Below are 14,969 nucleotides of genomic sequence, written 5' to 3'. Positions count from 1 at the left end.
ACCTACAGGTTTTAGTTTTTACCTCTCTTTTAGCAAGGAGAGCAATCTTGCTTAAATGGAAGGAGTCTACCCCTCCTATACATCTTCAATGGCTACGTGATATTATGTCTTATTTAAATTTAGAAAAGATCCGCTGCTCAGTCTTAAATTCGAAACAATCTTTTTATGATATCTGGGGACCTTTCCTAAATTACTTTTCCAATTTATAAAGTTTAACAGTGAACAGACTTTTATGTATATTTTTATCTTCTCTTCTTAAGCGAATATGTTTTCTTTTCTAATTTATCCATTATCATCCATCAGCTTTTTTCTTTGGTAGTTGGTAGGGGGTTGACTTTTTTTATATAAAAAAAATGTTTTATGATGTATGACCTGTCTTTAAATTTTTGATTACAGAGTGGTATACCTTTATGTGTTATGCTATAACATTTTGATCAATTTTATCACAATATATGAATGTACACAAGTTATATTGAGATGTATCTATGTGTTGCACTCTGTAAATCTTGGTTTTTTTCTTCTGAATAAAAATATTTGTTTTCCTGACCTCAGAATGATTCTCTACACTTCACTGGACTTGGGACAACTTCTTGTTTTACTTTATTTAATCTTTGTTTTAATTGCTATTGATCAATATTATAGATTATCTCTACTTACTTAATGTTACCTACCAGTGGCTTTCGGTATTGTAATTTTGCAAAATGTGAACTTGTCATACAAATGCAGGTCTGAGTTAGGCTAATGATGAAAGATTCCAGGTCATCTTTGAGTCTTTTACCACAGGGTCTGTTAGTCTGATTGCATTGAATTGGCAGATTAGTTTGTGTTGAATTTGTGGCCAGAATTGAGCAAAACATTTTTGAACAGTTGTGAAACAGCTTTCGCTTCAACTAGAATCTCCCTCAAGTCTTAAAACATTTTGTGCTACCGTAGTTTTATCACTTATGCCATTTTATGTCTGAGAATAAAATAAAACAGTTTCAATGTGAAGATATGCAAATTATGTTAAATTTATTTAAGCATTTTCATGGAAAATGAGTCACCAGAAATGCGACTCAAATTTTATTCTTACGAGTCGCATATCGACAGAAAGCAGTACAAAGAGAAAAATACAGTAATATCACAAAAATAGGAACACTTCAGAACTGGGAATTTTTGACACAGATCAGAGAAACAAAATACAAAAATCTGCAGTCAATTTTGTTTGAATGTACAATACATCCAGGACAAAGCAGCAGCGCAAGACAGCAGAGAGTAAATAGCCAAGGGCTATGGATTATAACAAAATATATATTAAGTCCTGCTGCAATTCCATGTTCAGTTTCTCTTCATGACCTTTGTATAAAATTCAAGTAATGAACTGTGTACAGTTAATAACCAATTTCATCTCTGGTTCAAACTTGCAAACCATTTGACTATACAAACTTAACTGGAGAAAATTTAAAAGGATTTGCTATCAAGAGGAACAATCTTGCAAATGGCAGTGAACCTTCTCCAGTTTTGTACATTTAACTCTGCAAATCCTTTTCCCCACAGATGAATGAGTCACCCACATTACCAAGAGCCAATCTTAATTTAGATTGCGAGCAGCATGTAGATTAAAGTTAATGCCCCACCCTCCCATTCCCTTAGTGATTGAAGCAGATAAATGTGCGTGACTTTAATTTGTTTCGTGCATTTCCTTAGTCCGAGAGCCATCCTCCCTCTGTTCATCAATACATGCCTCTTCATCTGTAAGACAGCAGTGTATTCATACAGCAGATTGGTCCCAGGGCTGTTAAATACAAACATTAATTCCATTTGCAATTTAGATAAGCAAGGTTGGAAAGTGTTAGTGCATGCATGTGATTACTTAATTCTAAATTTTAACCAATGATGTGGAGGATACCTTCGTAACCGGAGCTCTTGCGGATCCTGCAGGTAAACGCATACCACCTCTGCTTTCATCCAATATCCTTCCTGGTGACCTCTCTCTGGTGGTGTCCAAAGGTCTGCCTGGTGATTTCTCCCTCTCCAAGGCTCGCCGTGGTGATTTGTCCCTTCTTGACTCTTGCCTCCCTTCTCTGTACCTGACTGACCTGTTCAAATTCTGAGGTGAATTTTCTCTCGGGCAAGGTGCCAACTTCTTTGTCATGTGCTCATTGTACGAGGGAAGTCCTCGCTTGTTCGGACTGCTGCTGGCCACATGGAAGGAAAAAGAAAAATCACTCAGACATTTAAATTTGCTAGTTCTAACAGGGTAAGACAGAGCATCATTAGGTTCAGCTTTTCTAGCCATTGACAGCAGCTGGAGGGAGAAGAGACTAAATCCTAAATCAATCTCAATAAAACTTTCACTGTATTTTCTGTCTTGCTCAATGACATCAATGGGACATACGACATCAGGCTCAACACATACATTGCAGATACGTAGGTGTATCTCTCCAACACTTCTCTGCACTAACAAACTGTTGGAGAAACGCAGTGGGTCATGCAGCATCTGTAGAGGGAAATGGCCAGTTGACAATCTGATGTGGAATGAAGGGTCTAGACACATAGCTTTTGGGACCCTGGAATCAGTTTGCTCCCTTTGGTGCTATTACATAGCTTTAGCACCCTGGAATCAGCTTGGTGCTATTATCTTCCTGACTACTTTTGGACCCTTGATACCCTCCATGTCTGCTACTGGTATAGCATAACAGTGAGGCCACATAAAGGGTGTTTGGATATGATTGAATTATTTCTTAATAATAACTTGCACCCTTTAAAAAGCAGAACCTCTTTAATTGCTCTGCATCTTAATCTTACATAACATCTGCGATGAAGAGGCTGGAGCAACAGGTATGTGTGCAGTCCCCAGTTGACTGTTGGTTACCAGTAGGCTTTGAGCCTACTCCAGGGTTCGGATCTGAGGATTCAATTTTGGTTCCGAATGCTGTTGATCACTTCTGTTGGTTGCATGATTTATATATTTTTTATCTTGTGCATCAAGTGTTGGTCTTTTTATTCTTATTTTTTTCTTTAATTGGGTTCTTTCAGGTTTCTTGCTTTGTGACTACCTCTGAGAAATCAAATCTCAAGGTTGTATAATTTATATATTCTTTGATAATAAATGAACTTGTAACTTTTTAGTTTTCTGGAACTATATTGATTTTCCCATGGGAAACAAAAAGATATGATCCTCAATTTCAGGATGCAGTATATTTCTGTAGTAGTATTACTTCAGTGCTGTACAGAATAGAACGGAATTTTAACAATAAGCTCCCTCTACCCAATCCCTGCACAGTGTATCACTCTACAATACCAGCAACTGGACAGTCAGAGATTCTAAACTATGTATCTCTTTTGACATACCAACTAATATCAAGTCCCTAAACCTTTAATTATAATCACCTTATTGTGTACTCCCAGTATCTGATTAACTAGTCAAGTCCCGGTTTAAGATGGTGCTACGTACCAAAGATGTGCGACAGCTTACTGGTAAATCATAAGGCAAGTGAATAGACTAAAAATGTGATTTACAACATCTTCCATAAAGCAAATTGTGGTGAATTATCGCCGCAGACAGTGAGGGGGCAGGTGGAGGTGAGGCTGTTTCTGGGGATGAGCTGTGCTGGGGCATTGCGAGGCACAACGTGTTCAAGCTGCCGGGTTCGCAGATGAAGTTCGTATCGCTATCGAGATGGAGTGATGGATTTGGACAGGAGTCAACATGGAAGAGTTTCGATACCTGTCCACCTAACCCAGGTGTGAGGTTGGGCTGCTCCAGCACTGCACCGAGATTGAGAACAGCTTTGGACGGGGTGCTATGGATCCACGTCCTGGAACATGGCACTACTCAGTGCCTGGTCAATTTAAACAACTGCACAGATAGACTTGAAGCCTGACTGTTCTCAGGCTTACCGCTTTTCTCACATTCTAAGCTTTAGCTTGAACCTCTTAGTTATCCTTTCCTCAACAAAATGTGCACTGGTAATCTTGAAAGATTTCTTTAATGTTATCCATTATTTATTGAATGTCAAATCTTTTAAATTATTTCCCCTGAAGTAATTGGCTTAATTACAGTTCAAGACACTAGGTTTTGATTGATTTGTATCTCCCAAATTGCTTACAATGTTCTAGCATAGAATCACATTTTTTACCACTGATATATGACATGAAATTTGTTGTTTTGTAGCAGCAATACAATGCAAGACATTAAAAATCACTCTAAATTACATGAATAAATCGTGCAAGAGAGGAGAAATGGTTCACAGACCATTCAGAAATCTGATGGCAGAGTGGTTATTCTCTGGAGGAGCTCTTGTTATGCTCCAGAAAGGCTCCATCTTAAAGCTTTCCTTGCAGAATAAGGATGGCTTTATATCAAAATGAACTAGTCTTCACTGTGGATACAATAACCACAATTAACATTCAAAAACAAGCAAGCATCTGGCTTGTGCAGCAACATTTCTGCCTTACTGTCAGATGCTGCAAAGTTTGAGGCTCATTCAAGGCATTTTTAATTCATTATTATGTTCTGTAGAGTAACTTGCTCCTGATGGGTTTGGGTGACTCTCCTCCATATCAAATGGATTGTGGGGATACATAAAACCCATTCACGTAATACCCTATGAGATAAGCAATGTCAGGAGAATTTATGTTGTGGTTATCAGCTTATTAATCAGTCTGCAAACTCTTTCACTATTCTTTAAAGGAAAAACCCAGAGCAATACCTTTAGCTTGTACAGACTGCCCTGCCTGCACTGATGATATTATCTATATATGTACAAGTTATTTATCTTACACATTCTCAGGCTGTCACGAAGAAATTCTCACTGAACTAATTACTAGAAAGTGTAGTCACTATTGATTTTAAATAAATACGTACGGCAAATCTGTTCAGCAAAATACCATAAACAAGAAACGTTTTGGAGGGAAGATTCATTACAAAATCATTTCCATTCAACTGAAAACACAGAACACTGCCTCAGACAGACAAAGCATAGCACTTCCTCAAATGTGGAAATTACACCGTTATCCTCTACAGTAAGGCCAAAACCCACAGCCTTTATTTCAGTTGCTGGACATGAAATCTCACCTGATTATGCAAGTACAGCTCTTGTAGCCTCTAATAATAAATAAAGTGGGGAGAGAAAAGGTTTACTTGAAAAAAAAACATTCTTCAGAGCAAATTGTTCTGCAGACAATTAAGACAACAGGAGTACAATGAAGAAAACACTGAATACCACAAGCAGTTCCAAAGACAAGAAAGTCTGCACTAACATCCACAATATGATGATAAATGGTGCTGGACAACTGCAGGCACACACATGCCAAGTACATGTTTTTACACAAAGTAACAATTACTGCCTGCGCACTCACGTTGCATTTGCTGTTGGCTGAACAGGATCCATGTTGTGAGAAGGAGACCTAGAAGAGAAACAGCACGTGCTGTACATATCTCAGTCACTGCTATGATCAACAGAGATAGAGAACATGTACTGAGTTATTTCACCTATCAAAGTGAGATCTGCATTCATATTTCATCATCTCAGAAGCATTTTTTCTGCTTTCAAAGTGCCATCCCCATTCTTTAACATACAGGCTCTAAAACAAATTATGAAAAGGTTAACTACTCCTGGCATCCAGTTTTTCACTTATCTGACAGGAACACAACTGGTCACAATCAGTAAAACATATGCTAACATTAAAGAGCGTCCCGAGCAGGTTTACGACAATGATCCAAGAAATGAAAGAGTTAACAAATAAGAAGTGTTTGATGGCTCTGGGTCTGTAAATTACAGAAATTTATAAGAATAGTGGGGGAGGGGGGAGTGTGAAATCTCATTGAGACCTACCAAATATTGAAAGGCCTATATTGAATTTATGTGGAGAGGATGTTTCAAGAAATGGGAGGGTCTTGAACCAGAGGGCACAGCCTCAGAATAGGACGTCCCTTTAGAACAGAGATGAGGAGGAATTTCATTAACCAGAGAGTGGTGAATCTGTGAAATTCATTGTGACTGATGGGTGTGGAAGCCAAGTCATTAGGTACATTTAAAGCTGAGGCTGATAGGTTCTTCATTAGTAAGGATGACAACATTTATGGGGAGAAAGCAGGCAAATGACAGACAGACATGCATACTTTATTGATCCCGAGGGAAATTGGGTTTCGTTATAGCCGCACCAACCAAGAATAGTGAAGACATATAGCAATATAAAACCATAAATAATTAAAAAATAATAATAAGTTAATCATGCCAAGTGGAAATAAGTCCTGGACCAGCCTATTGGCTCAAAAGGGGGTGAGAGGGAAAATAGATCAGCTATGATTGAATGCTAGAGCATACTCAATGGGATAAATGACTTCATTCTGCTCCTATGCCATACGATCTTATTTTCATGTTTAGTTCCTCTTTGAATGAGTAGAGTTGGTGAGTTCAAAGGCCTGAATAGGAAATTGACTGAGGAATACTGATAAACTTCAACATGATAGCAATGGAATTTAAATTCAGTTATTAGACTTCAACCAGCTACAAAAAAAACTAGTAAATGATGAGAATGATTACAAACTACTGTTTTGTTACAAAACTCCATCTGGTTCACTCATAAATCTTCTATCCTGACCTAGTCGAGCCTACATGAGCCTGCAGCTCCACCAATGTGGTTGATTCTGAAACAGCCTAGTAAGTCATTCAGTTCGAAGGCATTTGGAGAAATGAATGTTGGCTCACCATTATTCTGAAACAACTAAAGAAGTTATTTTCTGCTGTTAGTAGGGAGAAATCTGCTGTGCCAGTCCACAGCAATTTGTTTTCTGCTGGTTTTGCTCAGACTGTGGTGATGTCAGGTAATAAACACCTGGTCAGGTGTACTGAAGTCAGACTGCATCACATAGCAAGACATGTGGTACTCTAACCCTAATACATCTCCAGTATGCCTACATAGAGTCAGAGAGCAATATAACAAGACCAATGAGATTATACTAAAAAAGACTAAATGCCAGCAACTACAAGATTCATAGTAATAGATACATAATGTTGTGATTAGAACTGATATTGCTAGTTTCTGAACAGCATTACATAAGCATACTATTAAAACTGCTCCATGACTAGTCAGACTGTGGAAGGTGCTGAATGAAATATTACAGGGGCATTCATGAAATAGATCTAAATTATCAAGTGCAATGTCATGGAATGGTTTTAATACTTTCTTTGTGAAATGTTGTGCTGAACCTGGCAGTATCAGTTTTAATCAGTCACATTCGGGTGGGAAAGTAGGTTTAGTGTGGAGTACTGAGGGCAGGGCACCTGTGTCAGACTGGAATTGGACTGGAGCAGAGTAGTTCAGGTTAGAGGTAGGAGTGAAGTTGCGAGGCAGTCATGGGTTTTGTGAGGAGTATCAGAGATATTAGTAGCAGACTGAGTAAATGCTGAATAGAGTATTAAGCATGTTGTTGCCTGAATATTTTCTATCCATACACAGTAAAGGACCAATAAAAACAAACCAACTATAAACTTGATAATTTTTTCTTCTATGATTTGGCATTAGGACAGAGCATGAAACTGAAGTTTCATTGCATGATTTAGGTTTTTGTACATTAGTTCATTGGAAGACATATTATGAATTATTAGTATGCAATGTCAGGAATGCACTTTTTATAACAACTTGTTAAATTCCTTGGGAAGTGATGTCGAGAATCACAACTGATTTCTCACCATAAAGAGAATTTGGCAAATAAACTGGATAAGAAAGTATTCAATTTTAAAAAGTGATGCACCTTGGCTAAATTATATTAATTGTGCACTGGATGTTATAACAAGGCATTTATGTTTTGGGAATAGTGCAGAGCAAAATATAACCTTCACCTATTCCAATACCACCCATGCGCTTATCAACAAGTAGAGTATCAAATGAATTTCTAACACTGAACCAGAAGTAAGAAGGCAGTGATCACATTAATGGGGTTGTACTACAGGGTCAGAATCAGAATCAGGTTAAATCCACCGGCATATGTCGTAACTTTACGTCAGCAGTACAATGCCATACATGATCAATAAATATAGAGAATTAACCTGAGTTACATTTGGTATCTGTATGTCTGTTAAATAGTTGAGGTAAAATAAGTAGTACAAATAACAGAAATAACAAAGTAGAGAGGTAGTTTTCATGGGTTCAATGTCCATTTAGAAATCAGATGGTAGAGGGGAAGAAGCTGTTCCTGAATCGCTGAGTGTGTGCCTTCAGGCTTCTGTACCTCCTTCCCGATGGTAACAGCGTGAAGAGGGCATGTACTGGGTGCTGGGTGTCCTTAATGATGGACGGCAACTTCCTAAGGCCCTGCTCCTTGAAGATGTCTTGGATACTACAGTGGCCTGTATCCATGATGGAGCTGAGTAATTTTACAAGTTTCTGCAACTTATTTCCATCTTGTGCAGTAGCTACCCCCACTCACCATACCAGACGGTGAGTCAGTGACGCAGCCAGTCAGAATGCTCTCCACAATTCATTTGTAGAAGTTTTCAAGTATCTTAGTTGACAAACCAAATCTCCTCAAACTTCTAATGAAATATAGCCACTGTCTTGTCTTCTTTATAGCTGCATCAAAATGTTTCATCCAGGTTAGGTCTTCAGAGATACTGACACCAGGAACTTAAAACTGCTCACTCTCTCCACTTCTGATCCCTCTATGAGGATCGGTTTGTGTTCCCTCATCTTACCCTTCCTGAAGTCCACAATCAGCTCTTTGGTTTTGCTGATATTGAGTGTAAGGTTGTTGCTGTGACACTACTCAATTAACTGGTATATATCACTATTGTATGCCCTTTTGTCACCATCTGAAATTCTGCCAACAATGATTGTATCATCAGCAAATTTATAAATGGCATTTGAGGTGCACCTAGCCATACAGTCATGGGTGTAGAGAGAGTAGAGCAGTGGGCTAAGCACACATCCTTGTGGAGCCCCAGTGTTAATTGTCAGCGAGGCAGAGATATTATTTCCAATCCGCACAGATTCTGGTCTTCCGGTTAGGAAGTCCAGGTTCCAGTTGCAGAGGAATGTACAGAGGCCTAGGTTCTGTAGCTTTTCGATCAATACTGTAGGAGTGATGGTGTTAAATGCTGAGCTAGAGTCAATAAGCAGCATCCTGACCTAGGTTTTTGCATTGTGCAGGTGATCCAAGGCTGTGTGCAGAGTCATTGAGGTCATGTCTGCTGTAGACCTGTTGTGGTGATAGGCAAACTACAGTGGGTCCAGGTCTTTTCTGAGGCAGGTGTTGATTCTAGCCATGAACAGCCTCTTACTATCAATGGGAGTGCTACTGGACTAGTTGTTGAGGCAGCTCACCCTGCTCTTCTTGGGCACTGGTATAATTGTTGCCCTTTTGAAGCAGGTGGCAACTTCAAACTGTAGCCGTGAGAAATTGAAAATGCCTTTGAATACTCCCACCAGTTGGTTGGCACTGCTTTTCAGAGCCTTACCAGGTACTCCATCGGGCCCTGCTGACTTGCAAGAGTTCACCCTCTAGAATGACAGCCGGACATCAACCTCCAAGACAGAGATCACAGGGTCATCGGATGCTGCGGGGATCCTCATAGCTGTGGTTTTATTCTCCCTTTCAAAGTGAGCATAAAAGGCACTGAGCTCGTCTGGTCAGACTGTGGAAGGTGCTGAATGAAATATTACAGGGGTATTCATGAAATAGATCTAAATTATCAAGTGCAATGTCATGGAATGGTTTTAATACTTTCTTTGTGAAATGTTGTGCTGAACCTGGCAGTATCAGTTTTAATCAGTCACATTCGGGTGGGAAAGTAGGTTTAGTGTGGAGTACTGAGGGCAGGGCACCTGTGTCAGACTGGAATTGGACTGGAGCAGAGTAGTTCAGGTTAGAGGTAGGAGTGAAGTTGCGAGGCAGTCATGGGTTTTCTGAGGAGTATCAGAGATATTAGTAGCAGACTGGGTAAATGCTGAATAGAGTATTAAGCATGTTGTTGCCTGAATATTTTCTATCCATACACAGTAAAGGACCAATAAAAACAAACCAACTCTAAACTTGATAATTTTTTCTTCTATGATTTGGCATTAGGACAGAGCATGAAACTGAAGTTTCACTGCATGATTTAGGTTTTTGTACATTAGTTCATTGGAAGACATATTATGAATTATTAGTATGCAATGTCAGGAATGCACTTTTTATAACAACTTGTTAAATTCCTTGGGAAGTGATGTCGAGAATCACAACTGATTTCTCACCATAAAGAGAATTTGGCAAATAAACTGGATAAGAAAGTATTCAATTTTAAAAAGTGATGCACCTTGGCTAAATTATATTAATTGTGCACTGGATATTATAACAAGGCATTTATGCTTTGGGAATAGTGCAGAGCAAAATATAACCTTCACCTATTCCAATACCACCCATGCGCTTATCAACAAGTAGAGTATCAAATGAATTTCTAACACTGAACCAGAAGTAAGAAGGCAGTGATCACATTAATGGGGTTGTACTACAGGGTCAGAATCAGAATCAGGTTAAATCCACCGGCATATGTCGTAACTTTACGTCAGCAGTACAATGCCATACATGATCAATAAATATAGAGAATTAACCTGAGTTACATTTGGTATCTGTATGTCTGTTAAATAGTTGAGGTAAAATAAGTAGTACAAATAACAGAAATAACAAAGTAGAGAGGTAGTTTTCATGGGTTCAATGTCCATTTAGAAATCAGATGGTAGAGGGGAAGAAGCTGTTCCTGAATCGCTGAGTGTGTGCCTTCAGGCTTCTGTACCTCCTTCCCGATGGTAACAGCGTGAAGAGGGCATGTACTGGGTGCTGGGTGTCCTTAATGATGGACGGCAACTTCCTAAGGCCCTGCTCCTTGAAGATGTCTTGGATACTACAGTGGCCTGTATCCATGATGGAGCTGAGTAATTTTACAAGTTTCTGCAACTTATTTCCATCTTGTGCAGTAGCTACCCCCACTCACCATACCAGACGGTGAGTCAGTGACGCAGCCAGTCAGAATGCTCTCCACAATTCATTTGTAGAAGTTTTCAAGTATCTTAGTTGACAAACCAAATCTCCTCAAACTTCTAATGAAATATAGCCACTGTCTTGTCTTCTTTATAGCTGCATCAAAATGTTTCATCCAGGTTAGGTCTTCAGAGATACTGACACCAGGAACTTAAAACTGCTCACTCTCTCCACTTCTGATCCCTCTATGAGGATCGGTTTGTGTTCCCTCATCTTACCCTTCCTGAAGTCCACAATCAGCTCTTTGGTTTTGCTGATATTGAGTGTAAGGTTGTTGCTGTGACACTACTCAATTAACTGGTATATATCACTATTGTATGCCCTTTTGTCACCATCTGAAATTCTGCCAACAATGATTGTATCATCAGCAAATTTATAAATGGCATTTGAGGTGCACCTAGCCATACAGTCATGGGTGTAGAGAGAGTAGAGCAGTGGGCTAAGCACACATCCTTGTGGAGCCCCAGTGTTAATTGTCAGCGAGGCAGAGATATTATTTCCAATCCGCACAGATTCTGGTCTTCCGGTTAGGAAGTCCAGGTTCCAGTTGCAGAGGAATGTACAGAGGCCTAGGTTCTGTAGCTTTTCGATCAATACTGTAGGAGTGATGGTGTTAAATGCTGAGCTAGAGTCAATAAGCAGCATCCTGACCTAGGTTTTTGCATTGTGCAGGTGATCCAAGGCTGTGTGCAGAGTCATTGAGGTCATGTCTGCTGTAGACCTGTTGTGGTGATAGGCAAACTACAGTGGGTCCAGGTCTTTTCTGAGGCAGGTGTTGATTCTAGCCATGAACAGCCTCTTACTATCAATGGGAGTGCTACTGGACTAGTTGTTGAGGCAGCTCACCCTGCTCTTCTTGGGCACTGGTATAATTGTTGCCCTTTTGAAGCAGGTGGCAACTTCAAACTGTAGCCGTGAGAAATTGAAAATGCCTTTGAATACTCCCACCAGTTGGTTGGCACTGCTTTTCAGAGCCTTACCAGGTACTCCATCGGGCCCTGCTGACTTGCAAGAGTTCACCCTCTAGAATGACAGCCGGACATCAACCTCCAAGACAGAGATCACAGGGTCATCGGATGCTGCGGGGATCCTCATAGCTGTGGTTTTATTCTCCCTTTCAAAGTGAGCATAAAAGGCACTGAGCTCGTCTGGTCAGACTGTGGAAGGTGCTGAATGAAATATTACAGGGGTATTCATGAAATAGATCTAAATTATCAAGTGCAATGTCATGGAATGGTTTTAATACTTTCTTTGTGAAATGTTGTGCTGAACCTGGCAGTATCAGTTTTAATCAGTCACATTCGGGTGGGAAAGTAGGTTTAGTGTGGAGTACTGAGGGCAGGGCACCTGTGTCAGACTGGAATTGGACTGGAGCAGAGTAGTTCAGGTTAGAGGTAGGAGTGAAGTTGCGAGGCAGTCATGGGTTTTCTGAGGAGTATCAGAGATATTAGTAGCAGACTGGGTAAATGCTGAATAGAGTATTAAGCATGTTGTTGCCTGAATATTTTCTATCCATACACAGTAAAGGACCAATAAAAACAAACCAACTCTAAACTTGATAATTTTTTCTTCTATGATTTGGCATTAGGACAGAGCATGAAACTGAAGTTTCACTGCATGATTTAGGTTTTTGTACATTAGTTCATTGGAAGACATATTATGAATTATTAGTATGCAATGTCAGGAATGCACTTTTTATAACAACTTGTTAAATTCCTTGGGAAGTGATGTCGAGAATCACAACTGATTTCTCACCATAAAGAGAATTTGGCAAATAAACTGGATAAGAAAGTATTCAATTTTAAAAAGTGATGCACCTTGGCTAAATTATATTAATTGTGCACTGGATATTATAACAAGGCATTTATGCTTTGGGAATAGTGCAGAGCAAAATATAACCTTCACCTATTCCAATACCACCCATGCGCTTATCAACAAGTAGAGTATCAAATGAATTTCTAACACTGAACCAGAAGTAAGAAGGCAGTGATCACATTAATGGGGTTGTACTACAGGGTCAGAATCAGAATCAGGTTAAATCCACCGGCATATGTCGTAACTTTACGTCAGCAGTACAATGCCATACATGATCAATAAATATAGAGAATTAACCTGAGTTACATTTGGTATCTGTATGTCTGTTAAATAGTTGAGGTAAAATAAGTAGTACAAATAACAGAAATAACAAAGTAGAGAGGTAGTTTTCATGGGTTCAATGTCCATTTAGAAATCAGATGGTAGAGGGGAAGAAGCTGTTCCTGAATCGCTGAGTGTGTGCCTTCAGGCTTCTGTACCTCCTTCCCGATGGTAACAGCGTGAAGAGGGCATGTACTGGGTGCTGGGTGTCCTTAATGATGGACGGCAACTTCCTAAGGCCCTGCTCCTTGAAGATGTCTTGGATACTACAGTGGCCTGTATCCATGATGGAGCTGAGTAATTTTACAAGTTTCTGCAACTTATTTCCATCTTGTGCAGTAGCTACCCCCACTCACCATACCAGACGGTGAGTCAGTGACGCAGCCAGTCAGAATGCTCTCCACAATTCATTTGTAGAAGTTTTCAAGTATCTTAGTTGACAAACCAAATCTCCTCAAACTTCTAATGAAATATAGCCACTGTCTTGTCTTCTTTATAGCTGCATCAAAATGTTTCATCCAGGTTAGGTCTTCAGAGATACTGACACCAGGAACTTAAAACTGCTCACTCTCTCCACTTCTGATCCCTCTATGAGGATCGGTTTGTGTTCCCTCATCTTACCCTTCCTGAAGTCCACAATCAGCTCTTTGGTTTTGCTGATATTGAGTGTAAGGTTGTTGCTGTGACACTACTCAATTAACTGGTATATATCACTATTGTATGCCCTTTTGTCACCATCTGAAATTCTGCCAACAATGATTGTATCATCAGCAAATTTATAAATGGCATTTGAGGTGCACCTAGCCATACAGTCATGGGTGTAGAGAGAGTAGAGCAGTGGGCTAAGCACACATCCTTGTGGAGCCCCAGTGTTAATTGTCAGCGAGGCAGAGATATTATTTCCAATCCGCACAGATTCTGGTCTTCCGGTTAGGAAGTCCAGGTTCCAGTTGCAGAGGAATGTACAGAGGCCTAGGTTCTGTAGCTTTTCGATCAATACTGTAGGAGTGATGGTGTTAAATGCTGAGCTAGAGTCAATAAGCAGCATCCTGACCTAGGTTTTTGCATTGTGCAGGTGATCCAAGGCTGTGTGCAGAGTCATTGAGGTCATGTCTGCTGTAGACCTGTTGTGGTGATAGGCAAACTACAGTGGGTCCAGGTCTTTTCTGAGGCAGGTGTTGATTCTAGCCATGAACAGCCTCTTACTATCAATGGGAGTGCTACTGGACTAGTTGTTGAGGCAGCTCACCCTGCTCTTCTTGGGCACTGGTATAATTGTTGCCCTTTTGAAGCAGGTGGCAACTTCAAACTGTAGCCGTGAGAAATTGAAAATGCCTTTGAATACTCCCACCAGTTGGTTGGCACTGCTTTTCAGAGCCTTACCAGGTACTCCATCGGGCCCTGCTGACTTGCAAGAGTTCACCCTCTAGAATGACAGCCGGACATCAACCTCCAAGACAGAGATCACAGGGTCATCGGATGCTGCGGGGATCCTCATAGCTGTGGTTTTATTCTCCCTTTCAAAGTGAGCATAAAAGGCACTGAGCTCGTCTGGTCAGACTGTGGAAGGTGCTGAATGAAATATTACAGGGGTATTCATGAAATAGATCTAAATTATCAAGTGCAATGTCATGGAATGGTTTTAATACTTTCTTTGTGAAATGTTGTGCTGAACCTGGCAGTATCAGTTTTAATCAGTCACATTCGGGTGGGAAAGTAGGTTTAGTGTGGAGTACTGAGGGCAGGGCACCTGTGTCAGACTGGAATTGGACTGGAGCAGAGTAGTTCAGGTTAGAGGTAGGAGTGAAGTTGCGAGGCAGTCATGGGTTTT

At 40.1% G+C, this 14,969-nt stretch overlaps 1 protein-coding gene across 8 annotated transcripts in view; it reads right to left on the bottom strand.

Annotated features, from left to right (window-relative positions):
• Window positions 1–990: 990 nt before the first annotated feature.
• LOC140738238 (citron Rho-interacting kinase-like) overlaps window positions 991–14,969 on the bottom strand; it is a 244,104-nt gene continuing 230,125 nt past the window's right edge. For 7 of the 8 annotated variants that reach the window (XM_073065370.1, XM_073065371.1, XM_073065372.1 and 4 more), the window contains 3 exons: window positions 5,344–5,391; window positions 1,889–2,174; window positions 991–1,774 (listed from right to left, as the gene is read on the bottom strand). In XM_073065370.1, the coding sequence (XP_072921471.1) occupies window positions 1,751–1,774; window positions 1,889–2,174; window positions 5,344–5,391 (358 nt within the window). In that variant the 3' untranslated portion in view covers window positions 991–1,750. The remainder of the gene's footprint in view (window positions 1,775–1,888; window positions 2,175–5,343; window positions 5,392–14,969) is intronic. The other variant, XM_073065378.1, reaches the window with a different exon arrangement.

Source organism: Hemitrygon akajei, chromosome 14, assembly GCF_048418815.1.
Source record: "Hemitrygon akajei chromosome 14, sHemAka1.3, whole genome shotgun sequence".
Classification (NCBI taxonomy): Eukaryota; Metazoa; Chordata; class Chondrichthyes; order Myliobatiformes; family Dasyatidae; genus Hemitrygon; species Hemitrygon akajei.
Note: the sequence above shows the minus strand (reverse complement) of the source record. Positions and strands in the feature narration are given on the sequence as shown.